This window comes from Mus caroli, unplaced genomic scaffold (genome assembly GCF_978045245.1).
Source record: "Mus caroli unplaced genomic scaffold, Mus_caroli_1 scaffold_4, whole genome shotgun sequence".
Taxonomy (NCBI): Eukaryota; Metazoa; Chordata; class Mammalia; order Rodentia; family Muridae; genus Mus; species Mus caroli.
The window spans coordinates 114,329,671-114,355,185 of NW_028227259.1; the positions used below are offsets into that span (position 1 = coordinate 114,329,671).

The following is a 25,515-nucleotide window of genomic DNA, read 5'->3' on the forward strand; positions in this document are numbered from 1 at the left end:
AATCACATTTCTGCGAGCTCAAGGAGGCAGATCTCCAGCATAAGGCCAGTTTGGGGATATATAGTTAAGACTCAAAAAAAAAAAAAAAAAAAAAGATTAGAAAAGGACTTCAAAAATTATAATCAGCAGCCTGGCATGGTGGCTCACATCTTTAATCCCAGTGCTAGGTAGGCTTTCGCGTTATCCGTCAGCATGGTATCGGCATTCTGCCTGTATTCCAGAGAAAATCTCCATTAACAACAGGAGGCAGAGCTAGGCTTTCTGGCCGCCGTATTCATCCTCAGCCCCTGTCAGTCAAGCACTATGGCCCCAGCTCTGCTGGCTTCCGGATGGCACACAGTCTGGGTGACCCAGGAGCCGGCTCTCGCTCTCCAGCGGCGAAGAAACAACTTGGGGCGGCGCACCCGAAGAGCGAGTCGCGCCAGGCAGCGCGCCGAGTCCGACTCAGGACCCTGACATGCTGCCCGCGCCACTGCCGGGCTGCGCTCGCGTTAATCAGGACCCCGGGCTGCCTCCGGAGCCGCCTGAGGCTGCGTTCCGGGCCGCGTTCTAGCCTGATCGTTGGGAAACGGGACCCTCCGCACTGCGCGCGCAGCCCGCCTGGTCTAACCACGGCCGGGCGGAGGAGGCGGCCTGGGGGCAGTCGCGGCTCCGGCGGCGAAACGAGCGGTCTTCTGAGGGCCGGAGGCGGGAGCGGCACAGGCTGCATCTGCGGCGGCCGCGCTCAAGGCCTCGGCGCCGGCGGTGGCGATGCTGTGGCAGCGGCTGGCTGTGGTGGAGTGGGCGGCCCTGGCCTGGGAGCTCCTGGGCGCCTCGGTGCTGCTCATCGCCGTGCGCTGGCTGGTCCGCCGGCTAGAGAAGCGGCCGCGGGACCTGAACCGTTGCGGGACGCTCTCTTCTCCGCCCAGCGCGTCTGAAGCGGTGGCCGCTGAGCCAGGTAAGGCAGCGTCAGTCGTGGGAGGAAAACCTCACTCTCCCCGCCCCCTGGATACGGTAGGACCCTGTCGCGGATATTTTGGAAACTCTTGATGAGAACCCACAGCCCAGTTAGCACTTTTCTTCTCTCCACCTCTCTAAACTATAATCCCATGTTTACGAGGTATGTGTTTTGTTTTTTAAGATTTCTTTAGAGTTTTTTAAATTTATTTTTAAGATTTACTTATTTTATGCCTATGAGTATACACTGTAGCTGTGCAGATAGTTGTGAGCCTTCATCTGGTTGTTGGGAATTGAATTTAGGACCTCTGCTCGCTCGGGTCAACCCCACTTGCTCACTCCGGTCGGCCCCCGCCCAAAGACTTATTTATTATTATAAATAAGTACACTGTAGCTGTCTTCAGACGCACCAGAAGAGGGCGTCAGGTCTCTTGTTGTGAGCTACCATGTGGTTGTGAGATTTGAACTCAGGACCTTCGGAAGAGCAGTCGGTGTGCTCTTTCACCAGCCCGAGGTATGTGTTCCTAAGAAGCCACTTTTCACTAACGCTCACTTTCTCCTAAATCTAGTTCTTAGTGGAAGATGAAAAGTAATTCTTCTAGAAGGAAAATGACATTTTAATCCATTAACTCAACTTTAGAACTTTAGAGATAACCCAACCCTAAAAGATCTTACGGGTAACTGAGACTCCATTTGCTACTATGAACTTAAACACAATTTCATTTTTTTAATTACTTAGGGCTGGGTATAAAACTCAAGGCGTGGCACATCTTGACAAGTCTTCTACCACTGACATTCATATCAACCCTTTCTTAGCAGTCGTTGGTTTCTTGGGGGTTTTGTTTTCGTGTTTTTGTTTTGGGTTTTGTTTTTTGTTTGTTTGTGGCTTAAGAAATGGGAACAGGAGCCGGGCGTGGTGGCGCACGCCTTTAATCCCAGCACTTGGGAGGCAGAGGCAGGCGGATTTCTGAGTTCGAGGCCAGCCTGGTCTACAAAGTGAGCTCCAGGACAGCCAGGGCTACACAGAGAAACCCTGTCTCGAAAAACAAAACAAAAAAAAAAAAAAAAAAAAAAAAAAAAAGAAATGGGAACAGGAAGGTCAGGGTCGTGCTGGTTATTTTTACATGGCTGTGGAGAAATGAAATATTTGTGTTGTGACAACAGGGCCAACACTTGTCTTTTGGGTTTTACATTCTCTTGACCCCCTAAGAAAATAGCATGGTCTTATTGCAACTTGATGTGCAAGGGCTGGTTGATGGGGGTTTAGAGGAACTGAGAGGAGAGGGAGGGCAAAGTTTGGTCAGGATGTAAAACAAACATTTGAGTGTTAAAAAAGGAAGTGGCACCGAAAGAGACTAGTCTTCGACTTGGAAATACACACACATATACACTTGTAGGTGCAGTTTCAGGAAAGCACAAAGCAGTCAGGGCAACTTTAATAAGTATAGTGTGCACTAGCCCATTTACTCGGTGAACACTGTACGAAAATCTAAAGAGCAGGTCACAGTGAAAATCACCCAGTGCATGTGGCTAACAGGGTAGAGAGAGAGCCAGGACCACTGTTTGCAGCATCTTGTTTCACTGAAAGAGTCTTTTCAATTTTTAGTTTTTCATTTTGAAGTCAGTTTAGGTGTATAAAGGTTTATAAAAACAATACAGAACAGTTCAACTCATGTACTAAGATACTCTACCAGCTGGTCAAGGAAAAGGGGTTCAACCTAAAGTGAGTATCAATGCATGTATCTATTAGATTGAAGATTTAAAAATCCTGATGTCTCAAAAGTCTGCAGATGCTGAGAAGATGGCTCTCCCACATTGCTGGTGTGTCTGTTAATGGTATAGTCCCTCTGGAAACTATAGTCTAGCAGTGTCTCAAGGAAGTTAAGCCTGCCCTGTACCCATAAGCTTTTGTTCTAGAGAAATAAAACTCTTACTTGTTTAATGTTCTTGCTATGTACCTTAGGCTGGCCTTAAGCTTGTGATCCTGCCTTGTGGGCTAGGATTGCAAAATAGGCAGTATGTTGGCTGTGAAAATGTATTGTCTCACCCAGGAGAGCTGGGTGGGTGGGTAGGTAGATGGGTGGGTGGGTGGATGGATGGATGGATGGATGGATGGGTACGTGGATAGGTGGATGGATGTGGTATGCTGCTATAATTGAGACTCAAAAAAGAATAGAACCTACATGAATTAGCAAATCTACGTCTGCTCACTGAATTGGTTTTTTTTGTTTGTTTGTTTGTTTGTTTGTTTGTTTTTTTTTGGTTTTTCGAGACAGGGTTTCTCTTTATAGCTCTGGCTGTCCTGGAGCTCACTTTGTAGACCAGGCTGGCCTCGAACTCAGAAATCTGCCTGCCTCTGCCTCCCAAGTGCTGGGATTAAAGGCGTGCGCCACCACTCCGGCCTGAATTGTTATATGAAGTCATTTTCCTGTTTTTGATGATATGCTATCATTATAAAAAGTGTCAACCTTTAGGGAAAACTGATGATTGGCTAATTACAGAGTTTATAATTTCTTGAGTCTACAAAATATTTCAAAATAGAAAGGTAAAAGAATTCTATATACTATTGACTTAGATTCTCTACATTTTCTGTACTACATAATCACACCACAAGTATGGCAAAGAAATTAACGGTGGCAAAACACTGTTGTCTAATCTGCAGACCTAATTCAACTTCTCATGTCTCTATCAATCTATCCATCTTTCTAAGAATACAAAGTTTGTGCTAATACTTCACGTTCCAATGCATTTGGTGAGCTATTGCCCTCACCTGTTTTTTAGTAGAGGCATTTTGGAGAGCAGCTGTGGCCTCTTGTGTCAGAGGTGGCTGCCCTTGAATGTCTAAGAGAGTTTTGTTCTTGCTGTTGTTTGTTTTTAATTTTAATTAACTTTCCAGTGTGCTATTACTCATTCTGAGGATTGATAAGCCTGTGTTCCTCAACAGTTGAATAGCTGTAGCAGACACTTATGGGTATTTTATCTGTGTCTCATTATAACTCAAGATGGACCTATTATCATTTCCATTTTGTAGGTAAGGAAACTGGGGCTTCGGGTTTCAATAATTATCCTAAGGTTGAAGTTAGTGATGTATGAAGTCCTGTTTATGTGTTAAGTTGCAGGGACAAAACCTTCTTTGAACAACTGAAGTTAAAAGCATAGCTTTAGAATAAGAATACAGATTGTATCTGAAGTAGGATCCTGTGAGGAAACTGAGCACTCTTAAGCTTGTGCTTAACTACTGAGCTGCTGAGCTCCATTCCTGGGTTCACGTGGATGTTTGCTTTCTTGAATTTAGGTGAAGTGACAATGGATGCCATGATGGCTCGACTGAAACTCTTGAATCCAGATGATCTTAGAAAAGAAGTTATGAAAGCTGGACTTAAATGTGGACCCATTACATCAACAACAAGATTTATTTTTGAGAAAAAATTAGCTCAGGCCTTACTGGAACAAGGTGGATTGCTGACCTCTTCTCTTCCCAAGCCCAGCGAGGTTACTGCCATGACATTTGTCCAGGGCGCCTCAAGAACCCCTCCATCTGTGGACGGGAAACAAACTCAGCAGGCCTCTTTTTCTGAAGACAGAGATTTTGGTTACAGTGTGGGCTTGAACCCTCCAGAAGAGGAAGCGGTAACATCCAGTGTCCACCCAATACCCTCCAGTGCCTCTACCAGGAATGACAACCACAAGGCTGGAGTGACAGCTCCTAAGGAGCCACTTGTGTACTATGGAGTGTGTCCAGTATATGAGGATGGCCCTGTGAGACATGGTAACGTGCTGTGTAGTGTCTCCTTACCCAAACTGGGAAACTATAATCTTATCACCCAAGATTAATTTTATTATTCAAATTTGTTACCCTCTGATTCTTAACTGTAAGGAAAACTATTTTTTGGTTTTTTTGTTTTGGTTTTTTTTTTTTTTTTGACTGACCTGGAACTCACTTTGTAGACCAGGCTGGCCTCAAACTCAGAAATCCGCCTGCCTCTGCCTCCCAAGTGCTGGGATTAAAGGCGTGTGTCACCACGCCCGGCTAGGAATGCTATTTTTTAATTACTAGGAAAATGGATTCTATCAGATAGATGTGACCGGCAATGATTGGCTCACTTCCATTTGTTAGTAACTGCTGATGAGTCATCTTCCTTCTCCCTCTTAAGTTCATTACAGCCTGAGCAGCTTTTAGGTTAATACTGTAGCAGCATGTACCAGTAATAAATGTAAATGTGCCAGTCGTGCAGCTGTAATCCTGTACAAGGAATTGTACATTTTGGGCTAGAAATCTATTTTAGTGGGTAGAGGATTTGCCAAGCATGCATGGCACCCTGCATTTAATCCCCAGAGACATATAAACCTGGTGTGGTGGCACATAACTATTACCCCAACACTTGGGTAGATGCTAGCATGTAGAAATTTCGTCTCTTAAAAAAAAGGAAGAAGAAACTTGTAATTTTATTTTAGTCAGGATTATAACGTGTGCTTAGGCCTGGATCTTTCTGTACGGCCTAGGGTGGGCTTCAAATCTCAACCCTTATGACTTATGACTGTTGAGATCGTAGGAATAAGCCATGTGTCTGATCCAACAATTTTACATTTAAGTTTGAATTTTTTTATTTATATTATATCTTTAATCCACTTAAAATTAAATTTTAGTAAGTTATTTACTTTTTATCATTTCTCATGAGTTTATCACATTTTGTAAGTTATTGTACCTTTGAATATGAAATTAACACATAGGTATATATGGTATCATTGCTTGCTTATATACATACAAACATACATTGTCAAGTATATTCATGTGAATTTTTAGATAGCCAAGGATCTCTTTAAGATAAAAAATGGGAAGTGGGCAGAGTGGTGGCTCAGTGATTAAGAGCATTTGATAATCTTCTTGCATATCCCAGCTCACATGTTAGATGGTTCATAACCTACATATAACTCCAGCTCCAAGGGGTCTGATTCTCTTTAGGCCTCCAAGGGTACTCACACACACATTATATGCAGTTGTTATAAAAAACAACTTATACACTTTTTTATCCTAAAAAATATTTTTATAAAAGATTGAAAATCTGAACTGTGAACATGAGAGAGGGAAAGCAAGAGACTTGTTAACAAATGTAAATTGACTGCTGAACTCTGGGTACAGTTAATGCATGGCTCCACCTATTCAGCTCTTAATTTTCCCTTGGTACTTTGATGCCCAGAGAGGATCCATGTTTACGAAGATAAAAAGGAAGCTTTGCAAGCTGCCAAGTTGATCAAAGGGTCCCGGTTTAAAGCTTTTCCAACAAGAGAAGATGCTGAGAAATTTGCTAGAGGGATATGTGATTATTTACCTTCTCCCAGCAAAACTACGCCCTTACTGTCTCCTGTGAAGGCAGTGTCCCTCGGTGGCAGTGATGGGCTGAAAGGTAAGGATTCTCTACCTCTTTCTTACCTTGGCATTCATGACTGTCAGTTACCTCTCTATGGCAGGTGCCTCAATTTCTTCATCAATGAGATAAAGGAAGTGGTATCGAGCTGAAGTGTTCTTCAATGGAACAACCAAAAAGAAAGGGGCTGGGGGCTGCCCTGGGAAGGTCTGAAGGCATAAGGGTGGGTAGAGCTGGTGCTAGTAGACCCTGAAGCTGATGAGCCAAGTGTTGGCATGTGGACCACAGAAGCAGCAGAGGGAACACTTGCATTTTCTTGGGGCTATAGTGTGAGTTATGGGTACTTTGATGCTGACAATCTATAATTCCACCTGAAGGGACACCTTTTTCTAGGATGTGCAAGAATCAGTCTCCCTATAGAAGCTAGAAATCTGATTATGCCCTCTGTGTGACTCAAAACCAGAGGCCTATTTGGAGAGGCTTGACTTTGGTTCACATCCTTTGTAGGGAAGTCCCTTCCGTTGTTTGAGGTGGACCTCTGACCTTGTGTTGAGAGCCTGTCTGTTCCTTCTACTCTTCCTTCCTCAGGTTTCTCTCTTTCAGCTTGGGAAAGTGCCCCGCAGGAAATTGTTCTACAAAGCTTTCAGGTTTTGATGAAACCTTTAGAAGCTGTATGTGGAACACTCTCTCTCTAAGGGTGTATTACAGTTGGGTTTTTTGAGACAAGTCTCAAATCATGTTAATCCACGCTGGCCTTGAACTTGCAATCCTCCTATCTCAACCCCCCGAATAATATAGGTTATAGGACACAGATTATATTATTATATTATATTAGTATATGTTACGTTAATAATATAGATTATATTATTATAGAATATAGATTGTAGGTTATATCTTGACATCTTCAAAGTACACTAAATGGCCAGACATGGTTGTGCATGCCCTTAATGCCAGCACTCAGGAAGCACATGTACGTAGATCTCTGTAAGTTTGAAACCTTCTCAAAAAAAAGTTCACAAAATGATGTCTTTCTCTTAGTCTTCAGCCATCTGATTGGACTTGGCTCTGCATTAGTGCTGTAGTGTGCTCTGTATCATGTCACTTCCTACCTGTCATTCCCAAGAGCTGCTCATCCTCTGAAGGGAGGCTGCAGCCTTCACCACAGTAGACTATGTAAGAAGAAAATGTTTGTCTCTTGACAGCAGATGGCTTATGTCTGGCTGAATCAGAAACAGTAAACAAAGAACGAGCAAACAGTTACAAAAACCCCCGTACCCAGGACCTCACGGCCAAGCTGCGGAAAGCTGTCGAAAACGGGGAGGAACACACCTTTTCTGATCTTATCTGGAGTAATCCTCGATATCTAATTGGTTCTGGGGACAACCCAACCATTGTACAAGTAAGTATGCTTCTAACACCACTCCTGGTCACTTTATCCCTGACCAGTGACGGTGTTTTAACAAATATGAAGCTCAACATGTGGTCTCCTTTCAGGAAGGATGTAGGTACAATGTCATGCATGTTGCTGCCAAAGAGAACCAGGCTTCTGTGTGCCAGCTGACATTAGAGACGCTGGAGAACCCTGAGTTTATGCGTCTGATGTACCCAGATGACAACATGGACATGCTTCAGAAGCGCATCCTCTACATTGTCGACCTGTATCTTAATACTCCTGACAAAGTGGTAAGTACCCTCGTTAGTCTGTCGGATAAAGGCTTGAGTCCTGATCTGTGAGAGTACTTCTTTTTCTGTGCTACGTCAACATGCAAGGCTTACAGAATACTAGGAAGACAAGCACACTCATGGACTGAGAAAGATGTTTGTGAGGGTGTTACATAACAAAACAGATCTTGGGGAGACACAGCATACACATTGGGAACTCCATATGGGGAACTCATGACCGACCAAAGTACAGATACCACCAGAGCCCAACCTGGTGTTACTTACAGGAAAATGGGTGAGGGGTCACTTACAGGAGCAGAAGTGACTCAAAGACACTTGCATCACCAGGGCCCACCCAAGCTAGCATGGGTGACAGTTTACAATGAACTGGGAACCTGGAACACACGACACAGCCTGCAGACAGCTTAGCAGACTAGAGAGTGTTCTTTCCAGGCGCCTCAGTTAGTCTAACCCTTTTCTAGGCAGCTGCTCTGTCTTAAACTTCCATTGCTGTGAAGAGACAGTGTGACCACAACAACTTTTTTTTTTTTTAATTGTTATATGAGTGCACTCTAACTGTTTTCAGACACACCAGAAGAGGGCGTCAGATCTCATCACTGACAGTTGTGAGCCATCATGTGGTTGTTGGGAATTGAACTCAGGACCTCTGGAAGAGCAGTGGCTAAGGACTTCTTAGCCACTGAGCAATTTCTCTAAATAAGGGTTTGAGACAGGAATTTTTTTTTTTAAAGATTTATTTATTTATTATACGTAAGTACACTGTAGCTGTCTTTAGACAAACCAGAAGAGGGCATCAGATCTCATTACAATCACATGGTGGCTCACAACCACCCGTAATGAGATCTGATACTCACTTCTGGTGCATCTGAAGTCAGCTACAGTGTACTTATGTATAATAATAAATAAATCTTTTTTAAAAAAGGAGTAGTGCAAAAGACAGAGAAGAAGAAGCTATTTAACCAGGTGATTTTTACAGACAGGTTGAAGAGAGAACAAGCTAGACACAGGTGATGACAGAAGGAGCCAGCAGATTAGAACAAATGGTTAGAGTTAGTTTGAGGTAAAGCAGAGCAATTGGAGAAAGGCAGGGGTTAGGGTAGATTGAATCAGTTCATGTAGAGGGGTATTTTGAGCCAGAATAGAGGTTAGAAGCTTCCAGACCTAGGCCTAGGTTAGCAGATTCCCATGTGAGTGTTAGGAATTGAACCTGGGACCTCTGGAAGAGCAGCCAGTGCTCTTAACCACTGAGCAGTCTCGCCAGCCTTTGAGATCCAAGCTGGCCTCAAACTTACTATGTAGCTAAGAATGACCTTCAATTCCTGACCCCTCTGCCTTCACTTGACAAGTGTTACCACAAAGGTCTGAGGCTTTTTTACTTTTTGTTAATTTTTTAAAAAATTTCCAGATATGGTTGCACATACTTTTAATTCCAGCACTTAGGTGGAAGAGGCAGGAAGGATCTGAGTTTAAGGCCACCGTGGTCTCCATAGGGAGTTCCAAGCTAGCTAAGGCTACATAGTGAAACTCTGCCTCAAAACATGCTTTTTATTATGTATTTATTTATTGAGTGTGTGTGCTGGGGAGCGAGCGGGTGTAGATGTCACAGAACATAGATCTCTTTTTCCATCCAGGGATTGAACTCAGGTTGTCAGGCTTGGTAAAAGAGCCTGCTGGTTTGGTTTCAAATCAGTGGTTCTCTTCCAACAAGAGAGCTTGCATGGATAGACCTAGGCCATGGATGTACAGCTTGCTCTTCATGGCACCTCTATCAGCAGCTGCTTGTCTCTGACTTTGGATCCCTTTCCCCTAACTGGACGGCCTTGTCTAGCCTCAGAAGATGCATCCATTCCTACTACAATTTGATATGACAAGGCGGGTTGATATCCATAGGAGGTCTGGGCATAGGAGGGGGGGAGGGGAAGGGAAAGGGTGGGGCTGAGAGGAGAGGAAGGAAGCATCGTTGGTTCTCAGCCTGTGAGTCGCAACTCCTTTGGAGGTAAAATGACCCTTTCACAGGTATTTACATTATGATTCATAACAGCAGCAAAATTATAGTTAGGAAGTAGCAACGAAAATAATTTTATGGGGGTTGGTCGTCACCACAACATGTATGGTGTTAAAGGGTTGCAGGCTTGGGAAGGCTGAGAACCACTGTTTTAAGTAAACACCTACTTTCACTGTTTCATGTTAATAATTTGAGTAAGCAATTGTGCTTCTTGTCCACCTTTCCTAGGGCTTTGACACACCACTGCATTTTGCTTGTAAATTTGGAAATGTGGATGTAGTCAATGTGCTTTCTTCACACCCTTTGATTGTGAAAAACCGAAAGAATAAATATGGTAAAACACCTGAAGAAGTAAGTAACATTTTAATGGTATTTACTGCCTTGTGTTAGAAATTCAAACACATGCATATGCATTCTGTGGCTGTGCCTGAGTTGTGTGTGCCTTGTGTGCCTTGTGGGGCACATCTAGGATGCAGACTGCTAGTGTGGTGTTTGTGGAGCCAGGAGAGAAGGCGCTAACGTCGTCTTGCTGCTTTTACTTTCCTGAAACTAGCCATCAGCTGTTCTGAACAACTCATTCTTAGCATCTTCCTTCTGAACACATGGGCCAACCAATCTCAGAGAGAAAGCAGGTGGTGATCATTATGATGGCTCTGGGTAGCCATGGGAGCAGTGGTCTTGATGGCTATAGTGGTGGTAGTGATGGCAATAATGTGTGAAGCAGCTGATTGCTGTAAGATAGATGGGGAGCCAGCCCACATACATACACTATGCCAGTGAAGCAAACCTTTTTGTGTTCCTTATCAGTAGGATGAAACATGATACTGCGCCTGTGACCTAAAGACAGACCTGGGATAATAAGAACCAAAGTGCTAATTTAAGGAGCAGGCATTATATGCTGCTAGCTGACCTAGATCTGCTACTTTCAGAAATGAAACCTAAAGGACATTCTTCAATAGGAGTGTCTTCCCTAGGGTCAGGCCCCTTCTTTAGCTATTACAACATTTAGTAACATCAACATACCCCAGTTGGTAGAAAACTTCCCTAACATACACAAGGCCTTGGTATTCAGGAATGGAGGAAGGAAGAAAAAAGAAAACAATAAAATTCTACTACAGAGAGGTATAGTTTTATCTATATTTTTATAAAATGATTTTTGATAACCAGCCTAAAATTATATATATGACTGTTGTGTGTCATATATACAATGTTGGGCATAGCACCTAGTGTCTCAAATATGCTAAATAAGCCTTCTAGAACTGAGAGAACAATTTTAGTTTGCTTCACAAAGTGGTAACTTACAGGAATTTTGTTGTTTTTTTGATTTTATTTGAAAGTAATTGCTTTTCTGTTGTTTCTAACATATTATTACTGTTGTGATTTAATTTTCACAGAAGCTCAGAAAGTTGATTCTAGTAGCTGCAAAGATAGAGCTGTGTTCTATATGAGATAGTAGTGCTGTTTGAGCTCAGATACCCAAAGGCAAACATTTGTATAGAGAGGGTATACTTTCAGACTATAAAGCTCCCTCAGATGAGGAACTGTAGCGTGTTCATGTTTCATACTACCCACAAGTTTGTATGATGCAGTTTGTCTGTGTGCAGGGGTCAGATCTCATGGAGATGGAGTTACAGTTGTAAGCTGCCATGTGGGTGCTGGGAATTGAACCCAGGTCCTGTGGAAGAACAGCCAGTGTTCTTAACTGCTGAGCCATCTTCCTAGCTCCCTGATATGCTTTTAAGATTTTTTTTTCCCTTCCACAAAATGGGAAACTAAAGTTGTGTGAAGAAATAGATAAAATTTACCATATTGCTAGAGTCTGCTTTCTTTCTTTTTAAAAAATATGATTTATTTAATGTATCTGAGTACACTGTAACTGTTTTCAGACATACCAGAAGGGGGCATCGGATCTCACTACAGATGGTCGTGAGCCACCATGTGGTTGCTGGGATTTGAACTCAGGACCTCTGGAAGAGCAGTTGGTGCTTGTATTAGTCAGGGTTCTCTAGAGTCACAGAACTTATGGGTAGTCTCTATATAGTAAAAGAATTTATTGATGACTTACAGTCGGCAGCCCAATTCCCAACAATGGTTCAGTCGCAGCTGTGAATGGAAGTCCAAGGATCTAGCAGTTACTCAGTCTCACACGGCAAGCAGGCGAAGGAGCAAGAGCTAGACTCCCTTCTTCCAATGTCCTTATATTGTCTCCAGCAGAAGGTGTAGCCCAGATTAAAGGTGTGTTCCACCACACCTTTAATCCCAGATGAAAGGTGTAGCCCAGATTAAATCTCCTTAAACTCGGAGATTTAATCTTCTGGAATCCATAGCCACTATGGCTCAAGATCTCCATACCAAGATCCAGATAAGGATCTCCAAGCCTCCAGATAAGGGTCACTGGTGAGCCTTCCAATTCTGGATTGTAGTTCATTCCAAATATAGTCAAGTTGACAACCAGGAATAGCCACTACAGTGCTCTTAACCACTAAGCCATCTCTTCAGCCTCTAGAGTCTGCATTCTTGTCCTGTTCCAATAAGTATTTTCAGTGAGTGATCTTATAGAATAGGCTGTGCTATTGACCACAGGGTTTTTTTGTTTGTTTGTTTGTTTGTTTGTTTACTTATTTTTATGTGGGTGTCATTTTGCCTCCATATATGTCTGCATTACATGCATGACTTGTGCCTGTGGAGGCTAGGAAAGGGTCTCAGATTCCCTGAAACTGGAATTGCAGACAGTTGTAAAATGCCATGTGTGTCAATGCTAGAAATTGAACCCAAGTCCTCTGAAAGACCATCCAGTGCTCTTAACCAATGAGTCATCATCTCAAGCCCTCTAGCACAGGTTTTCAGAGTGTGAGGTTTGTGAATTTTTTCATTAAAGATAATGCTAGGGCTGGAGAGACAAGCTCAGTGGTTAGGAACCCTTGCTGGGGAGGTGCCACACACCTTTCATCCCAGCACTCAGGAGACAGAAGCAGGCGCACCTCTGAATCTGAGGACAGCCAGGACTACACAGAGAAACCCTGTCCTGAAAAAACAAACAAAACAAAACAAAACAAAAAAGAACACTTCCTGCTCTTGCAGGAGACTGGAGCTGTGTCCCCTGCCCCCAGGTTGTATGACTCACTGCCTGCGACTCCAGCTCCGGGGGAGCCAACACCTTCTTCTGACCTTTGGGGTATCTGCACTTAAGCACACATATATACAACATGTACCCATACACATAAATACGAATTTTAAAGATACTATCCTATTTTACTAGACTTAAGGTTAAGAAAACATTTATTTGTTAGGAGATGTAATATAGTAATAGAATGCTTACTTTGTCTGTTTTGTTTAAATAGGTAATTTGTGAAAGAAGCCAAAACAAATCTCTAGCACTGAAAGAAAGGATTAGAGAATACTTAATGGGTGAGTTATGCACTCAGTTTATGAGTGGACCTGGGAAATACAGCAAAGATTGATCTGCTTTTCCAAGTTCTGAAAAAATAGTGCTATGAATGTTCTCAGAGCCTTTTGAAATTATTCATTGTTTTTCTTAGATGCTACACCTCCTTGCCTGACTTCATACTCATACTACCTGTTCTTGTTCTGATTTTAGACTCTCTTTTACTTGATTGCTGCTCAGGGACTCACTCCATCTCTGAAGCAGGTTTCTCTGATCATTTCTCACTAGGGAGGGCTGAAGCCCAAAGCTCCTTGTTTAGATATTTGGCTTTTGTTTTCCAGCTTATTTCAGAGAGGTTGTATTTTGAGTGTGTCTCCCACTTCTGCCCCTATGAGGCTGTCTAGCTCAGCTTAACCTTTCAAACCTAGGATCCAGTCAGGACCATTATTGGATTGTAGAGGTATGATATTCATTCATATTAATTTTCTCTCCCCTTGCCATTTCTTTCTTCACTTCCTCATTCTCTCCTACACTTTCTTTTCCCTTCTTTCCCCTCAGTCCCTCTCTCTTTTCATCTCTGGTATTCATTATAGAGAAAATTGCTTGGACATAGGTTTAAGCTAATAGATAGTATTAGCTAGCCAGTGACTTCATTAGGTGTTCAGGATCCCGGTATATCCATGAGTCTTTCTCTGAGTGACCTTTTTAAGCACAAAATCCATATCTTTGGTCAACATATTTCAGTTAGCAAGTACAGTTTGCCAGAAATGGAAGGAACTAAAGAAGACAAAAAGCAAGGTTAGTCCATTTATAGACCATCCAAGAACTATGGACTTGGATGGATTGCTCATTGCTTTCATTTTGGCAGGTGGTGCTGTCAATGTGGTAAGTTTTATGGCCTGAATAGTAAGTACTTCCATGAATTATGCTGAGGTTTGGAGACCTGTTACACTTCTCTCCTTTTCTTCTGGTCAGGAGCTCCTAATTGTGGCTTCTGTGCTTTTGGTCTGTGGGTAGTTAGTTTCAGGAGGGACTGTCCTACTGTGTTGTTTTCAGTGCATCTCAGATGTGTTGATGCTTTTCTCTTTGTTTCTACCCATGCACCCAGTTTGTTGTTTCTGCTGACCAAGTTAAATTGAAGTTTTCTGGCCTTCTTTTCTTTCTTAGGTATTTAGCCATGGTCATGGCTTGGCACAGTGTCTCTAGGTATTTTCTCAAGTCAGAGTCCCTGTAGCCTGTATATCTGACATTTTGTATAATTGGGTACTAACTGTCTTAGTTAGGGTTCCCATTGCTGTAAAGAGATACACCATGACCAAGGCATCTTTTATAAAGGAAAACATTTAATTAGGGCTGGCTTACAGATTCTGAGGTTCAGTCCATTTGGAAGCATGGCAGCATCTATGAGGCATGGCGCTAGAAGAGGAGCTTAGAGTTCTACTACAAACAGAAGACTGATTTGTTGAGGCAAACAGAAGACTGTTTTCAGGCAGTTAGAAGGGGGGTCTCAAAGCCCAGCTCTAGAGTGACACACTTCCTCCAACAAGGCCACACCTCCTAATAGTGCCACTGCCTGGGTTAAGCATATTCAAACCACCACACACTCCCGATCTAAGATTATCTGGATTTTTAATTGTACTCTAATCTCTTCCAGTCCTTTCTGCCTATGCAGTCATGAATCCCAGTGTATGGTAGAGGTGACAGATGTCTCTTGGGCTAGCTGTCATTTGTTGGAGACTCTAGTTGTGCTACAGAACACAATTAAACTAAACTGCCAGAAATACCTTAAAATGTAATTAGTTACAGTTTGTGGTGGGACTTTTCTTATTTGTAATCATATAATTTGATCACTGCTAAAATCTGGTTACCTAGATTTTTTTTCTGGGATTATCATGGTACTTCTGCATCCATGTTCCTTTTTGTTACTCAGCCTTGTGGAATTTTGTATACCTTCCCTGTTTCTTGCTGAGGGTCATAAAACCCAGGCGAGAGCTTCAGTGTTTCTCAGCAGTTTTCACCCTCTAGGCTTAATGCTCCAGGGATCGTGCTGCAGTGACTACACTGCTGCATGCCCAGTCATCCAAACAATACCCAAACTTGTGTAAATAGAGAGAACACACGACTATCTATCTATCTATTTATTTATTTCTATGCACATTGGTGTTTTCCCTGCATGTCTGTCCGTGGGAGGTGTCTGATCTTGGGGTTACAGACAGTTGTGAGTTGCCATGTGGGTGCAGGGGATTAAACCCAGGTCCTCTGGAAGAGCAGTCAGTGTTCTTAACCCTGGAGATGTCTCTCTAGCCCCCCCAACACACAGCATTTTTGTTGTTGTTTTGTTTTGTTTTGTTTTGTTTTTCGAGTCAGGGTTTCTCTGTATAGTCCTGGCTGTCCTGGAACTCACTTTGTAGACCAGGCTGGCCTCGAACTCAGAAATCCACCTGCCTCTGCCTCCCAAGTGCTAGGACTAAAGGCATGCACCACCATGCCCGTCTTAACACACAACATTTTAAGGAAATGAATAGGATAAAAAAGCTAGACACAAGACCACTGAAGCCTTGAATCCAGTTTTGTTGATGCAGTATTTCAAAGTGCTGGCGATTGAACTCAGGTCCTGAAGCATGCTGGACACCTCTACCTTTGATCTACCTCACAGCCCTTTATATATAAGCTTTAACATCGTGCAAGGGTAAAGTATATTTCTGGAACATTTTAATATACGAAGCCCTAGGTCCCATCCTCAGCATGTGCACACACATACTCATACACACACTCCAAATTTTTAAAGGACTTGAATATTCAAAAGAAAGGTAAGCCATATTTTATGAATAGCTAAGTTATACATGGGTTTTTTTGTATACTTTCCCAAAAAACAGCCATTTCAAAATCCATGAAATGCAAAGGGAATGGAAATCTGTCATTTATGATAATCTCATAGGTATGTGATATCAGTCACAATCTCAGATATTGAAATGTTAAATACATTTCCCTGGTTGATTGGTTTGTTTTGAGGCAGGGTCACACTATATTCTTGGCTGCCCAGGAACTCATTCTGTAGACCAAGCTGGTCTTAAACTCACAGATATTAGCCTGGCTTTGCCTCCAGAGAGCTTGTATTAAAGGCATATACCACTATGCCCAACCATTTCCCTATTTTTAAAAATTACTTTTATTATATGCATGCGTGTTTTGTGTGTGTCTATGTGTGTACATCAAGTGCATACATGGTGCCCACAGAGAGTAGAAGAGGGTGTTGGATTCTGTGCAGCTGGACTACTTCACTAAGTAGGCAGTTAGAATTAGAGGGACCAAATCCTAGTACCCTTCCCAAGCAGCAAAGTTTTGGGCTGAGCTCAACCTCCATCACCCCCTTTGGTTTTTTTGTTTGGTTTTGTATTTGATTTTATAGAATCTCGTGTAGCCCAAGATGGTCTCAAACTCACTAAACTCGGGATGACCTTGATTTCTGACCCTCTTCTCTTGTCCTCCCAAGAACTGGGAGGTAGGTATAAGCCACCATACTCAGTCTTATGTAATGCTCGGTATCACACCTGTGGCCTCATGTGCACTCTACACAAGTAGTAAATGTTAAAGATATATTTTAATGCTGTGTTTTTTAAGGTAGGCTCTATGTTAACACTCTTTTAAGTAGAGAAAGAAAGATATAAAAGCTATTATAAGCACTTGGAATAAAAAATTCCGGGGCTGGTGAGATGGCTCAGTGGGTAAGAGCACCCGACTGCTCTTCCAAAGGTCCAGAGTTCAAATCCCAGCAACCACATGGTGGCTCACAACCATCCACAACGAGATCTGGCGCCCTCTTCTGAAGACAGCTACAGTGTACTTACATATAATAAATAAAATAAATCTTTAAAAAAAAAAAAAATTCCCAGGAAATTGTGAGCAGCATGACAAGCTGATATTCTAGCACACCTCTTCTACAAGAATGAGAAATGGAGTCAGGGAAGAAGGAAGTGTGACCGCCTTGTACTAAGCTCTTTCTCTGTCCTAGTCACACTCATGGCTCAAGACTTATAGCTTCCTTGGGTGTCTGCTTGCCTCTTCTCATTCCTTTTTATTTACTTTTTTAAAAGTTTTTTGTTTTGTTTATACTCAGTATATTTCTGGACAGGAATTCGATGGTGTGTTCAATGGATATAAAGAGAAGAGTTGAAAAGTGTATGTGTGTGTGTGTTTTACAGAGATGATGGGGACTAGGAAAAAGAAAAGGTAGTTTGGCTTCAGAAGTTTTACCATAAAGTAGAATTGCCTAGAAGTAGTGACAAATTAAGGAAAAATTCCATGATGCCCTCTAGATTTGAGTTTTGGTGAAATAACCCTGATAAGCCATTGAACAAAGCAGGAAGCTGCAGACTGAGCAGAAGCAGTATGGGGTGGGTTTGTTTGGTTGTTCGTGTGGGATAGGACTGCACTGAACTGACCTGTTTGCTCAGTTAATCTTCTTACATCTACTCTTGGCAGCTCATGTATTGAAGAATACCATAAGTATCATCTTAATTTTAACCTCAAAGCCTTGCCAGGTGTGTCACTGTCTCCATTATGCATTCAGGGCTCAGAAAACAAAAACAAATAAACAGAACCCTGCTTTAGTAGAGAATAGTAAAGAGACTCACTTAGTAGTCACTGATACAAATTGGTCTCAGACCCCAAGCCTGGTCCTTTCTGTCAAACTGTTTTCCTTGATGTTCCCCTAGACCCTGACTTAGATGAAAGTAAGTAGAAGCTGGTGGCTGACATTTATCTCCTATTCAGGTCACTACTATGTGCCACTCCTGAGAGCAGAAGACACTTCTCCTGTCATTGGGGAGCTGTGGTCCTCAGACCAGAAAGCTGAAGCCTCTAATACTACTGCCCACTGTAGAAGCAGCCCCAGAGATCCTGTGATGACACTGAGAGCTTTCGTGGGGCCTCTGAGTCCATCCAAAGTGAGTGGCCAGGAAAAGAACTGTCCTAGCTAACTATATTTTAGGGTTCGATGCTCCAATCTGTTGCTTTATTTTGATCATGGAGGCCAGCTCATGGAAGCCTAAGGTCATCTTTATCTGAGATCACCTCTAATGAAGTTTTTTTGGTTTTGGTTGGTTGGATTTTTTTGTTTGTTTGTTTGTTTGTTTGTTTTTGAGACAGGGTTTCTCTGTGTAGCCCTGGCTGTCCTGGAACTCACTATGTAGACCAAGCTGGCCTCGAACTCAGAAATCTGCCTGCCTCTGCCTCCCAAGTGCTGGGATTAAAGGCGTGCGCCACCACTGCCTGGCTCTAATGAAGTATTAATGAGTCCTTGTGGTGTTTGTTTTGTTATGTGGCCAGGGAAGATGTATTGGAAGCCTAGGCCTCTCAGCATATTAGTGTTTTCATGGCCAAGTTCCTTCTGTTCTTTACCAATCCATTGCAAGTTAGGGAGCTCCACATTTGCAAATCAAATTCCAGACTGAGCTTCCTACACAGGAAACTCTTACCCCTTGCCCATGTTCCTGTGTTCCTGTCATACATACACCTGTTTAGTTGAGCTCTACTTACAAATGATGGAATTGATGGGTCTATGTGCTTTTATGCCAGACTTACAGCTTTCTCCAATGAAATATCTCACTGGTGTTTTATTTAAAACTTTCTAAATAAGCTTGTCATGGTGGCACATGCTGTAATTCCAGCTTCTTGGGAGGTTGAGGCAGGCGTACCTATCACAACTTGAAAATAAGCCTGGGTTATACACATAGTAAGATCTTGTCACAAAACAACTTCCTAAATAATTTGCAAAAAAATTCCAGAAGGATTATACATGAGAGAGAGATGTCAGCTTTCCTTTGATATGTAAGGGGAAGGGGATATAAACTAGTGAGGTGGCAGATAGACAATGCCTGATGTCCTAGGCCACCTCAACATTTGGCCGGACAGAAAGGCAGCTCTCCTTTGTATCCCTTTTCCTGGAGTTATAAAGAAAAAGTCATACAACCGACCCTACCTCTCCCAGACCCCATGAGGTCGTGCTCTCTCTCGGCTCTATGTAGAAATGGCTACACAATCTGTAGGTGGGAGAAAGCCGTTAAGCCTGTGGTGTTGGTGGTTCTAAGTCTCATGTGAGCTGCATGAAGCACTTTTTCTTCCAGGCAGAAGATTTTCGAAAGCTCTGGAAAACTCCACCTCGAAAGAAAGCAGGCTTCTTCCACAGCATCAGGAAGTCTGACCCAGAACGAGGCGTTGAGAGAGTTGGAAGGTATTCATAGGGCCATGGCTGCCAAGCTGAGCAAAGTGTGCTGTGTGGTTGTGGATAAATGATTAAAAAAATATTAATTATGAATACTGAAATTTAACATTTCCCAGAAGGAATTAGAGCCCTTTTTCAAAAGTATGTGCCCAGTTTGAACCTGCTACAGACCTCTAAAATTTATGTACTTAACCAAAGTAAGGACACACATGAGGAGGATTTGTGTGTGATTTTTATTTTTGCTGTGAAGTTATGATGGCACACAGCTCTTCTTCCATGAGTAAGAGTCACTTGCTATGTCAGAGTAACTCCTCAAAGGACATGCAGGGTCTAACCACTGGGGGAACATGAGAGAACGCCCCAAATTAGGGCAAAGTAAAATTCCCAAAACAGTGGCCCTTCAGAGATTATGTGCTATTTTCTGTGTAGTTGGGTTTTGGTTTGGTTTGGTTTGGTTTGGTTTTTCTTTTCCTGTTTTCTCAACTGTTGTGTTTTATTTCTTACAGGGAGCTAGCTCATGAGCTGGGGTATCCCTGGGTTGAATACTGGGAATTTCTGGGATGTTTTGTTGATCTGTCTTCCCAGGAAGGCTTGCAAAGACTAGAAGAATACCTTATCCAGAAGGAGTTAAGCAAAAAGGCTCAACAAGAAGTACGAGAAAATGAAGGCTGCCTTCAGGACAGAACCTCAGATTTTGGTAAGTAGGTGCAGGGTCTGTGGGCTTCTCTTTTCTTTTTTAATATGTTTTTACTGTAAAAACTCAGATGGTTCCTCAAACTGATATCAGAAATTATGCATACAGTTGTGTTAAAACAAACAAGCAAACAAAAGCAAGGAATCACAGGCAGCTCTATGGGTCTGGAGCACTTGTACGCTTCTGCAGGTATATGCATCATGTTATATGTATGGGATCGTATGTAAAAGTTCAGAATCACAGCAAGCAACGTGTGTGTGTGTGTGTACTACATGAAAAATGTGGCATCCTTGCAAGGAATCTGGTGCTTCTGGCTTCTTTTCCTGACGTAGATATGCTTTATATGTGAATATCTTGTGTAATGTCAGAAAAAGAATAAGGAGCATAAGTTTCAGAATACTGGGCACTGCGTTTTGAATTAGGTCACTGGGAATAGCATGTCTTGGTACAAAGCAAGTTAACGGTTACCCTGGAAACGGTTACCCTGAGTATAAAACATAAAACAGGTCATCATTCACCAACACCCTAAAGAACCTCGGTGACATTAGTCTGTGTGTGCCTCTGGCAGAACACGTGCTTACCATGAGCAAAGCCAGAGGGTCAGTTTCCAGCACCAGAGGGTAGGAGGGGATATTAAAGTTTTTAATGTTATACACCTAAAGAAAAATATTCTTTAAAGGAAGGAAAATCATATTCATATATATATATATATATATGTACACACACACATACATACATACACGGGGGGGAGGAGGGGGTTGTCTTTTTTTTTGTTTTTTTGAGTCAGGGTTTCTCTGTGTAGCCCTGGCTGTCCTGGAACTCACTTTGTAGACCAGGCTGGCCTCAAACTCAGAAATCCGCCGGCCTCTGCCTCCCAAGTGCTGGGATTAAAGGTATGCGCCCGGCTTTCCTTTACAGTTTCGTCCTGCACACTGAGCTGAGTTTTTTTGTCCTTACAGGCAGTGGAAAGAAGTACAGCAACTCCATCTCCGTGGGAGCATTTCTAGATGGGGATGATGACAGTAGCTTGGAAGAAATTAAAAACCAGCAAAATACAGTTTCAAGTCAGAGTCAGCCCACAACTGATAAGTTCCAAAACTCTAAAAGTGGTTCCCTTCCCTTGGGACAGAAGGTCAACCCTGGAGAATCCTCAGTTGGAACTTACCCAGATAACAGCAGAAATGGGTTTTGTCACCCTCTGAACAACAGGACTGCAGATGGAAGGGGACTAGAGGCCACCAATGGAGAGGAGGCCCTTCCACCACCTGTTTCTGTTTTGACTCAAGAGTTCAATAAACTGAATTTGCAAAGCCTAGGAGATAGCTTTGAGACACCAAATAAAAATAGGAAACTAGAGGATGAGATACTTAATTCAAGAAAGGGTGTAGTAGAAAGTGACTTGCTGGCATCTCCTCCTGCAATAGCAAGACTTGAAAATAAGCAAGTCAGGACCAACAGTGAGGTGTCAGAGGCAATGGCTGAAATGTCTTTGGGCCCTAAGAGCCCCCAACTTGGAGTTCAGGCTGGTCTGGAACGTAGACTCGATTCATCTGCCACGGAAGATTCCACCAAGAGGCTCTTCCTGTCTGGGTAAGTTAAAGATGTAGCACTGTAATGAGTGTGTAGTTTTTTAATATCCTTGGGGGTCTTCTATCTGGACTGTGCTAATCCATTGTCAATAAGGGAGTACCAACGAAATAATTTCATCTACCCTATGTTAAGCCTCAAAATGGAAGACCCAACTAGTATCTTTTTTTTTTAAAGATTTATTTATTTATTTATTTATTTATTTATTACATGTAAGTACACTGTAGCTGTCTTCAGACACTCCAGAAGAGGGAGTCAGATCTCCTTACGGATGGTTGTGAGCCACCATGTGGTTGCTGGGATTTGAACTCCAGACCTTCGGAAGAGCAGTCGGGTGCTCTTACCCACTGAGCCATCTCACCAGCCCCCAACTAGTATCTTAAAGAGGTCTTTACCTTTCCCTACAGCATTTACCTTGAGCAGCCCTGGCCTTGCATACCAGCTCCACCCACCCACCTGCTTTTAGGCTAGTTTAGTAGTTTATATGCTCGGCCCAGATTGGTGGGGTTTTGGTTGTTGTTATTGGGGTTTGTTTTGTTTTTGTTTTTCATGTATTTTGTGCTTGTAAGCCTCCCAACATGGATACTAGAAGCCAAACTCCAGTCCTTTGTAAGACCAGTACGCCTTTGCTGCTGAACCATTTCTTTAGCCCCTCCAGATTGGTTCTTGAGCTACAAATACTATAACTTAAAAGCCTTTCCCCCGACAATGTTTCTGCTTTTTCTTACATTTCTTCTGTTCTGCATTCTAGAGAGGAACCATCAAAACTAGATCGAGATGTTTTAGCAGCTCTTGAGTGTGCGAATATTGACCCTGGTCTGTACCCAGCAATCCACAGATGGAAAAGCACTGTCATGTGCTACTCGCCCTCAGACAGACAGAGGTACTAGTAATCGCAGCGTCAGAGTGCAGAGACTGACAGGGTTGTCATACACGGGTGGCTTTCTCATAGTAACAAAGCTAACCTGGGGAGCTCCCCAGTACAAGCCTGGCCTGTGTGTCCATGTAGATGTGGTCACAAAGGCGGATGGATGTCCAGAGAGTGGGAAAGTAGGCCAGGCTTGCTTCTGGCAAATGGCATCGGGGGAGGCAGTGTCCAGAATGTATAGCTGGAATATGGGTGTTGTGTGTAGTCTCCACATCTGAGATGTAGGTATCTCCTCCCTGTAAGACAATTGGCGTGCCTATTCTTAAATCTCTACTCTGTAGTGTGCCTCTCTGTGGTAACAAATCTTTTTGGTTCTTAAATCTCTACTCTGTAGTGTGCCTCTCTGTGGTAACAAATCTTTTTGGTTTCCACAGTTGGCCAAGTCCTGCACTCAAAGGGAAGTTCACAACTGAGCTGGTGGATCTCGACTGCTCTCATAGCTGCTCAGGACGATGCAGTCCAGCTGGAGGCAGCCCCAGTAAGCCTGGCCACGCCTCCTCCTCTTCTGGCCTGCACAGCCCTGGACGCTACAGTCCAGCACATGGGAGACACTTCCAAAGAGTGGCACACGTGGCCCGACTTGCTGCTCTGTAGAGCCAGCCAGTATGCTTACTCCTGGGATTCATTTACTTCTTTGTTTGTAAAAGAGCAATGTTTATTGGTAAAAATTCCATGAAAGAATGTATCCTGAATAACTTAATCCTCACTTTGAGGGTACCTGGTGTTTTAGAAAATACAATGTTCTGAGTATAATTTGAATATCTGATATTTTGGAAGAAGTTAATGAAAGCAAACTCAGATACTAATTGTTTGAAAGTGTAGCCGTAATAATGATTCAGACTTTTCAGGTGGAAACTTCTAATTTTGAAATGGAACAAAGATGCAAAGGCATAGACAAGTGAGGTGTTGCTAATTGGGTTTGTTAGCAGCAACTCTGCAGCACGCGCGCACACCCACTGTTTCTGAAACAGATCAATTATGTGTTGTCTCTTGGGGTGGGGCAGCTTTTTGATATGCAATGGCAAAACTATGTGTTTGTCATTTCACCCTAGTTATTCCAACCGAGAGAAAGCAAGTGGCAGAAAAGCAGATGTGCCCTGACTCAGACTTCAGTAACAATGCTCAAAACACTGCCAGAAGTTGGGGTGGGGGGTTAAAGCCATCGAGAATCATGCCAGTAATCATCATAGAAAACTCACCAGCAATAACTAAAACAAAACTATTTCTCAGTACTTGTCAGTGTAGTAAGTAATCTAGAAGTTGTTCCCAGGCTGGAGACATGGCTCAGCGGTTAAGAGCACCGACTGCTCTTCCAATGGTCCTGAGTTCAATTCCCAGCAACCACATGGTGACTCACAACCATCCATAATAAGATCTGATGCCGTCTTTTGGGGTGTCTGAAAACAGATACAGCATACTTACATATACATCTTTAAAAAAAAATAAGAAATTATTCCCAAGTCTTAAAATTTAGCCTGAGATTTCACTGAGCATGATTACATGACAGATGTATCCTGTATTTTAGAAATTAAAGAGCTTTATGCTAGAGTTTAGCACTTGAGATCTGAGTTCATTTCAGTGGCTTGCGGTGTTGACTTTTGGCTATCCCAAGAGATGTGTACTGAGTGGCACCGCACACCCTAAGGCTCCAAGATAAAACCACCTTGCTGAAGCTGGGTCTCAGCTGTCTGTCACAGTTGCTTGCACAAAGCCAGTAGTGTTCTGGCGACACTTGCAGTGCTTAACCCCAGTACAGAACTATACCACTGATTTTGCCAATTTCAGTGCCTTTTTTGAGTCATTTTGAGATCACGGAGTGCTAAATGGGTGTTAGATTCTCTTTTGTTTATAAAAATGTTGACCAGGCAAGCCTTTAAGCCCAGCACTCATTAGGCAGAAGCAGGGGGTTCTCTGAATTTGAGGCCAGCCTGGTCTACATAGTGAGTTCCAAAACAGCCAGAACTACACAGAGATCTTGTCTCAAATTTAAAACAAAAACCCACCAAAATGATAATAAAGTAATTCTGAGCTCAAATGTTAAGGTCTTTTTTTTTTTTTTTTTTTTTAACTTTTTTAAAGCTTATTTTAATGTGGTAAGAAATACCAGAATTGAGATTTTGGACTTTGGATTCAGTTTGTTTTGTTCCCCTTGTAAGCAGCTGAGCTCTAAGTACAAGACAGCCAATCAAGTGACCTGGAAACAATCCCAAAGGGAATCTTTGTTCTCAAAAGAAACCAAAACCCACACACTATATTCAGCTATGATTTTGTTTTCTCTAAAGTCTTATTGTCCTGTGGGGTTATTTTTGTTGTTTTTTCCATACTCAAAAACCGAAGTACTAGTTTTGCCCTATTTTTTTAAAAACTCTTCTTTCTTAATGATATTTACTTAAGACAACTTTTGGGAGTCAGTTCTCAAACCATGTAGGTCTCAGGAATCCAACTCAGGTCACTGGAATTGAGTTTTACCGCTGAGCCATCTTGCTAGCCCATTTTAAACCCTAAGCCTCCTTTGGACTATTTTCCCACTAGTAAGAAGGGTTTATACCTGTTAGTAACACCTGTTGATTCTATGTCATAAACATTGTTTACTTGATCTTTCTCAAAGTGTTGGGTAGGAAACAATTCCTTAATTTGTTATCTGGACAGAATCCCCTTCTTAGTAAAACTGTAAGCAATATTTTCATTAAAAAGCACATTGAGTATCA

General features: G+C 42.5%; 1 protein-coding gene across 2 annotated transcripts; it reads left to right on the top strand.

Annotated features, from left to right (window-relative positions):
• Positions 1–374: 374 nt before the first annotated feature.
• Positions 375–25,515, top strand: Ankle2 (ankyrin repeat and LEM domain containing 2). Of its 2 annotated transcripts, none has more exons than XM_021163181.3 (13): positions 375–937; positions 4,232–4,705; positions 6,135–6,341; positions 7,505–7,701; positions 7,797–7,985; positions 10,219–10,341; positions 13,332–13,398; positions 18,149–18,321; positions 19,501–19,607; positions 20,105–20,295; positions 21,252–21,882; positions 22,631–22,762; positions 23,182–25,515. In XM_021163181.3, the coding sequence occupies exons 1-13, from the start codon at positions 751–753 to the stop codon at positions 23,399–23,401; spliced, it is 2,898 nt and encodes a 965-aa protein (XP_021018840.1). In that variant the 5' UTR covers positions 375–750; the 3' UTR covers positions 23,402–25,515. The 2 variants fall into 2 exon arrangements, with proteins under 2 accessions (XP_021018840.1, XP_021018841.1); XM_021163182.3 differs by having other exon boundaries at positions 7,508–7,701.

Excerpts from the sequence above, each read along its gene's own strand:
- Ankle2 (XM_021163181.3), top strand. The coding sequence starts at position 751 with ATGCTGTGGCAGCGGCTGGCTGTGGTGGAGTGGGCGGCCCTGGCCTGG. Across the intron at positions 4,706-6,134 it reads GGATGGCCCTGTGAGACATG|AGAGGATCCATGTTTACGAA; the intron begins GTAACGTGCTGT and ends TTTGATGCCCAG. Across the intron at positions 18,322-19,500 it reads GGCCTCTGAGTCCATCCAAA|GCAGAAGATTTTCGAAAGCT; the intron begins GTGAGTGGCCAG and ends TTTTTCTTCCAG.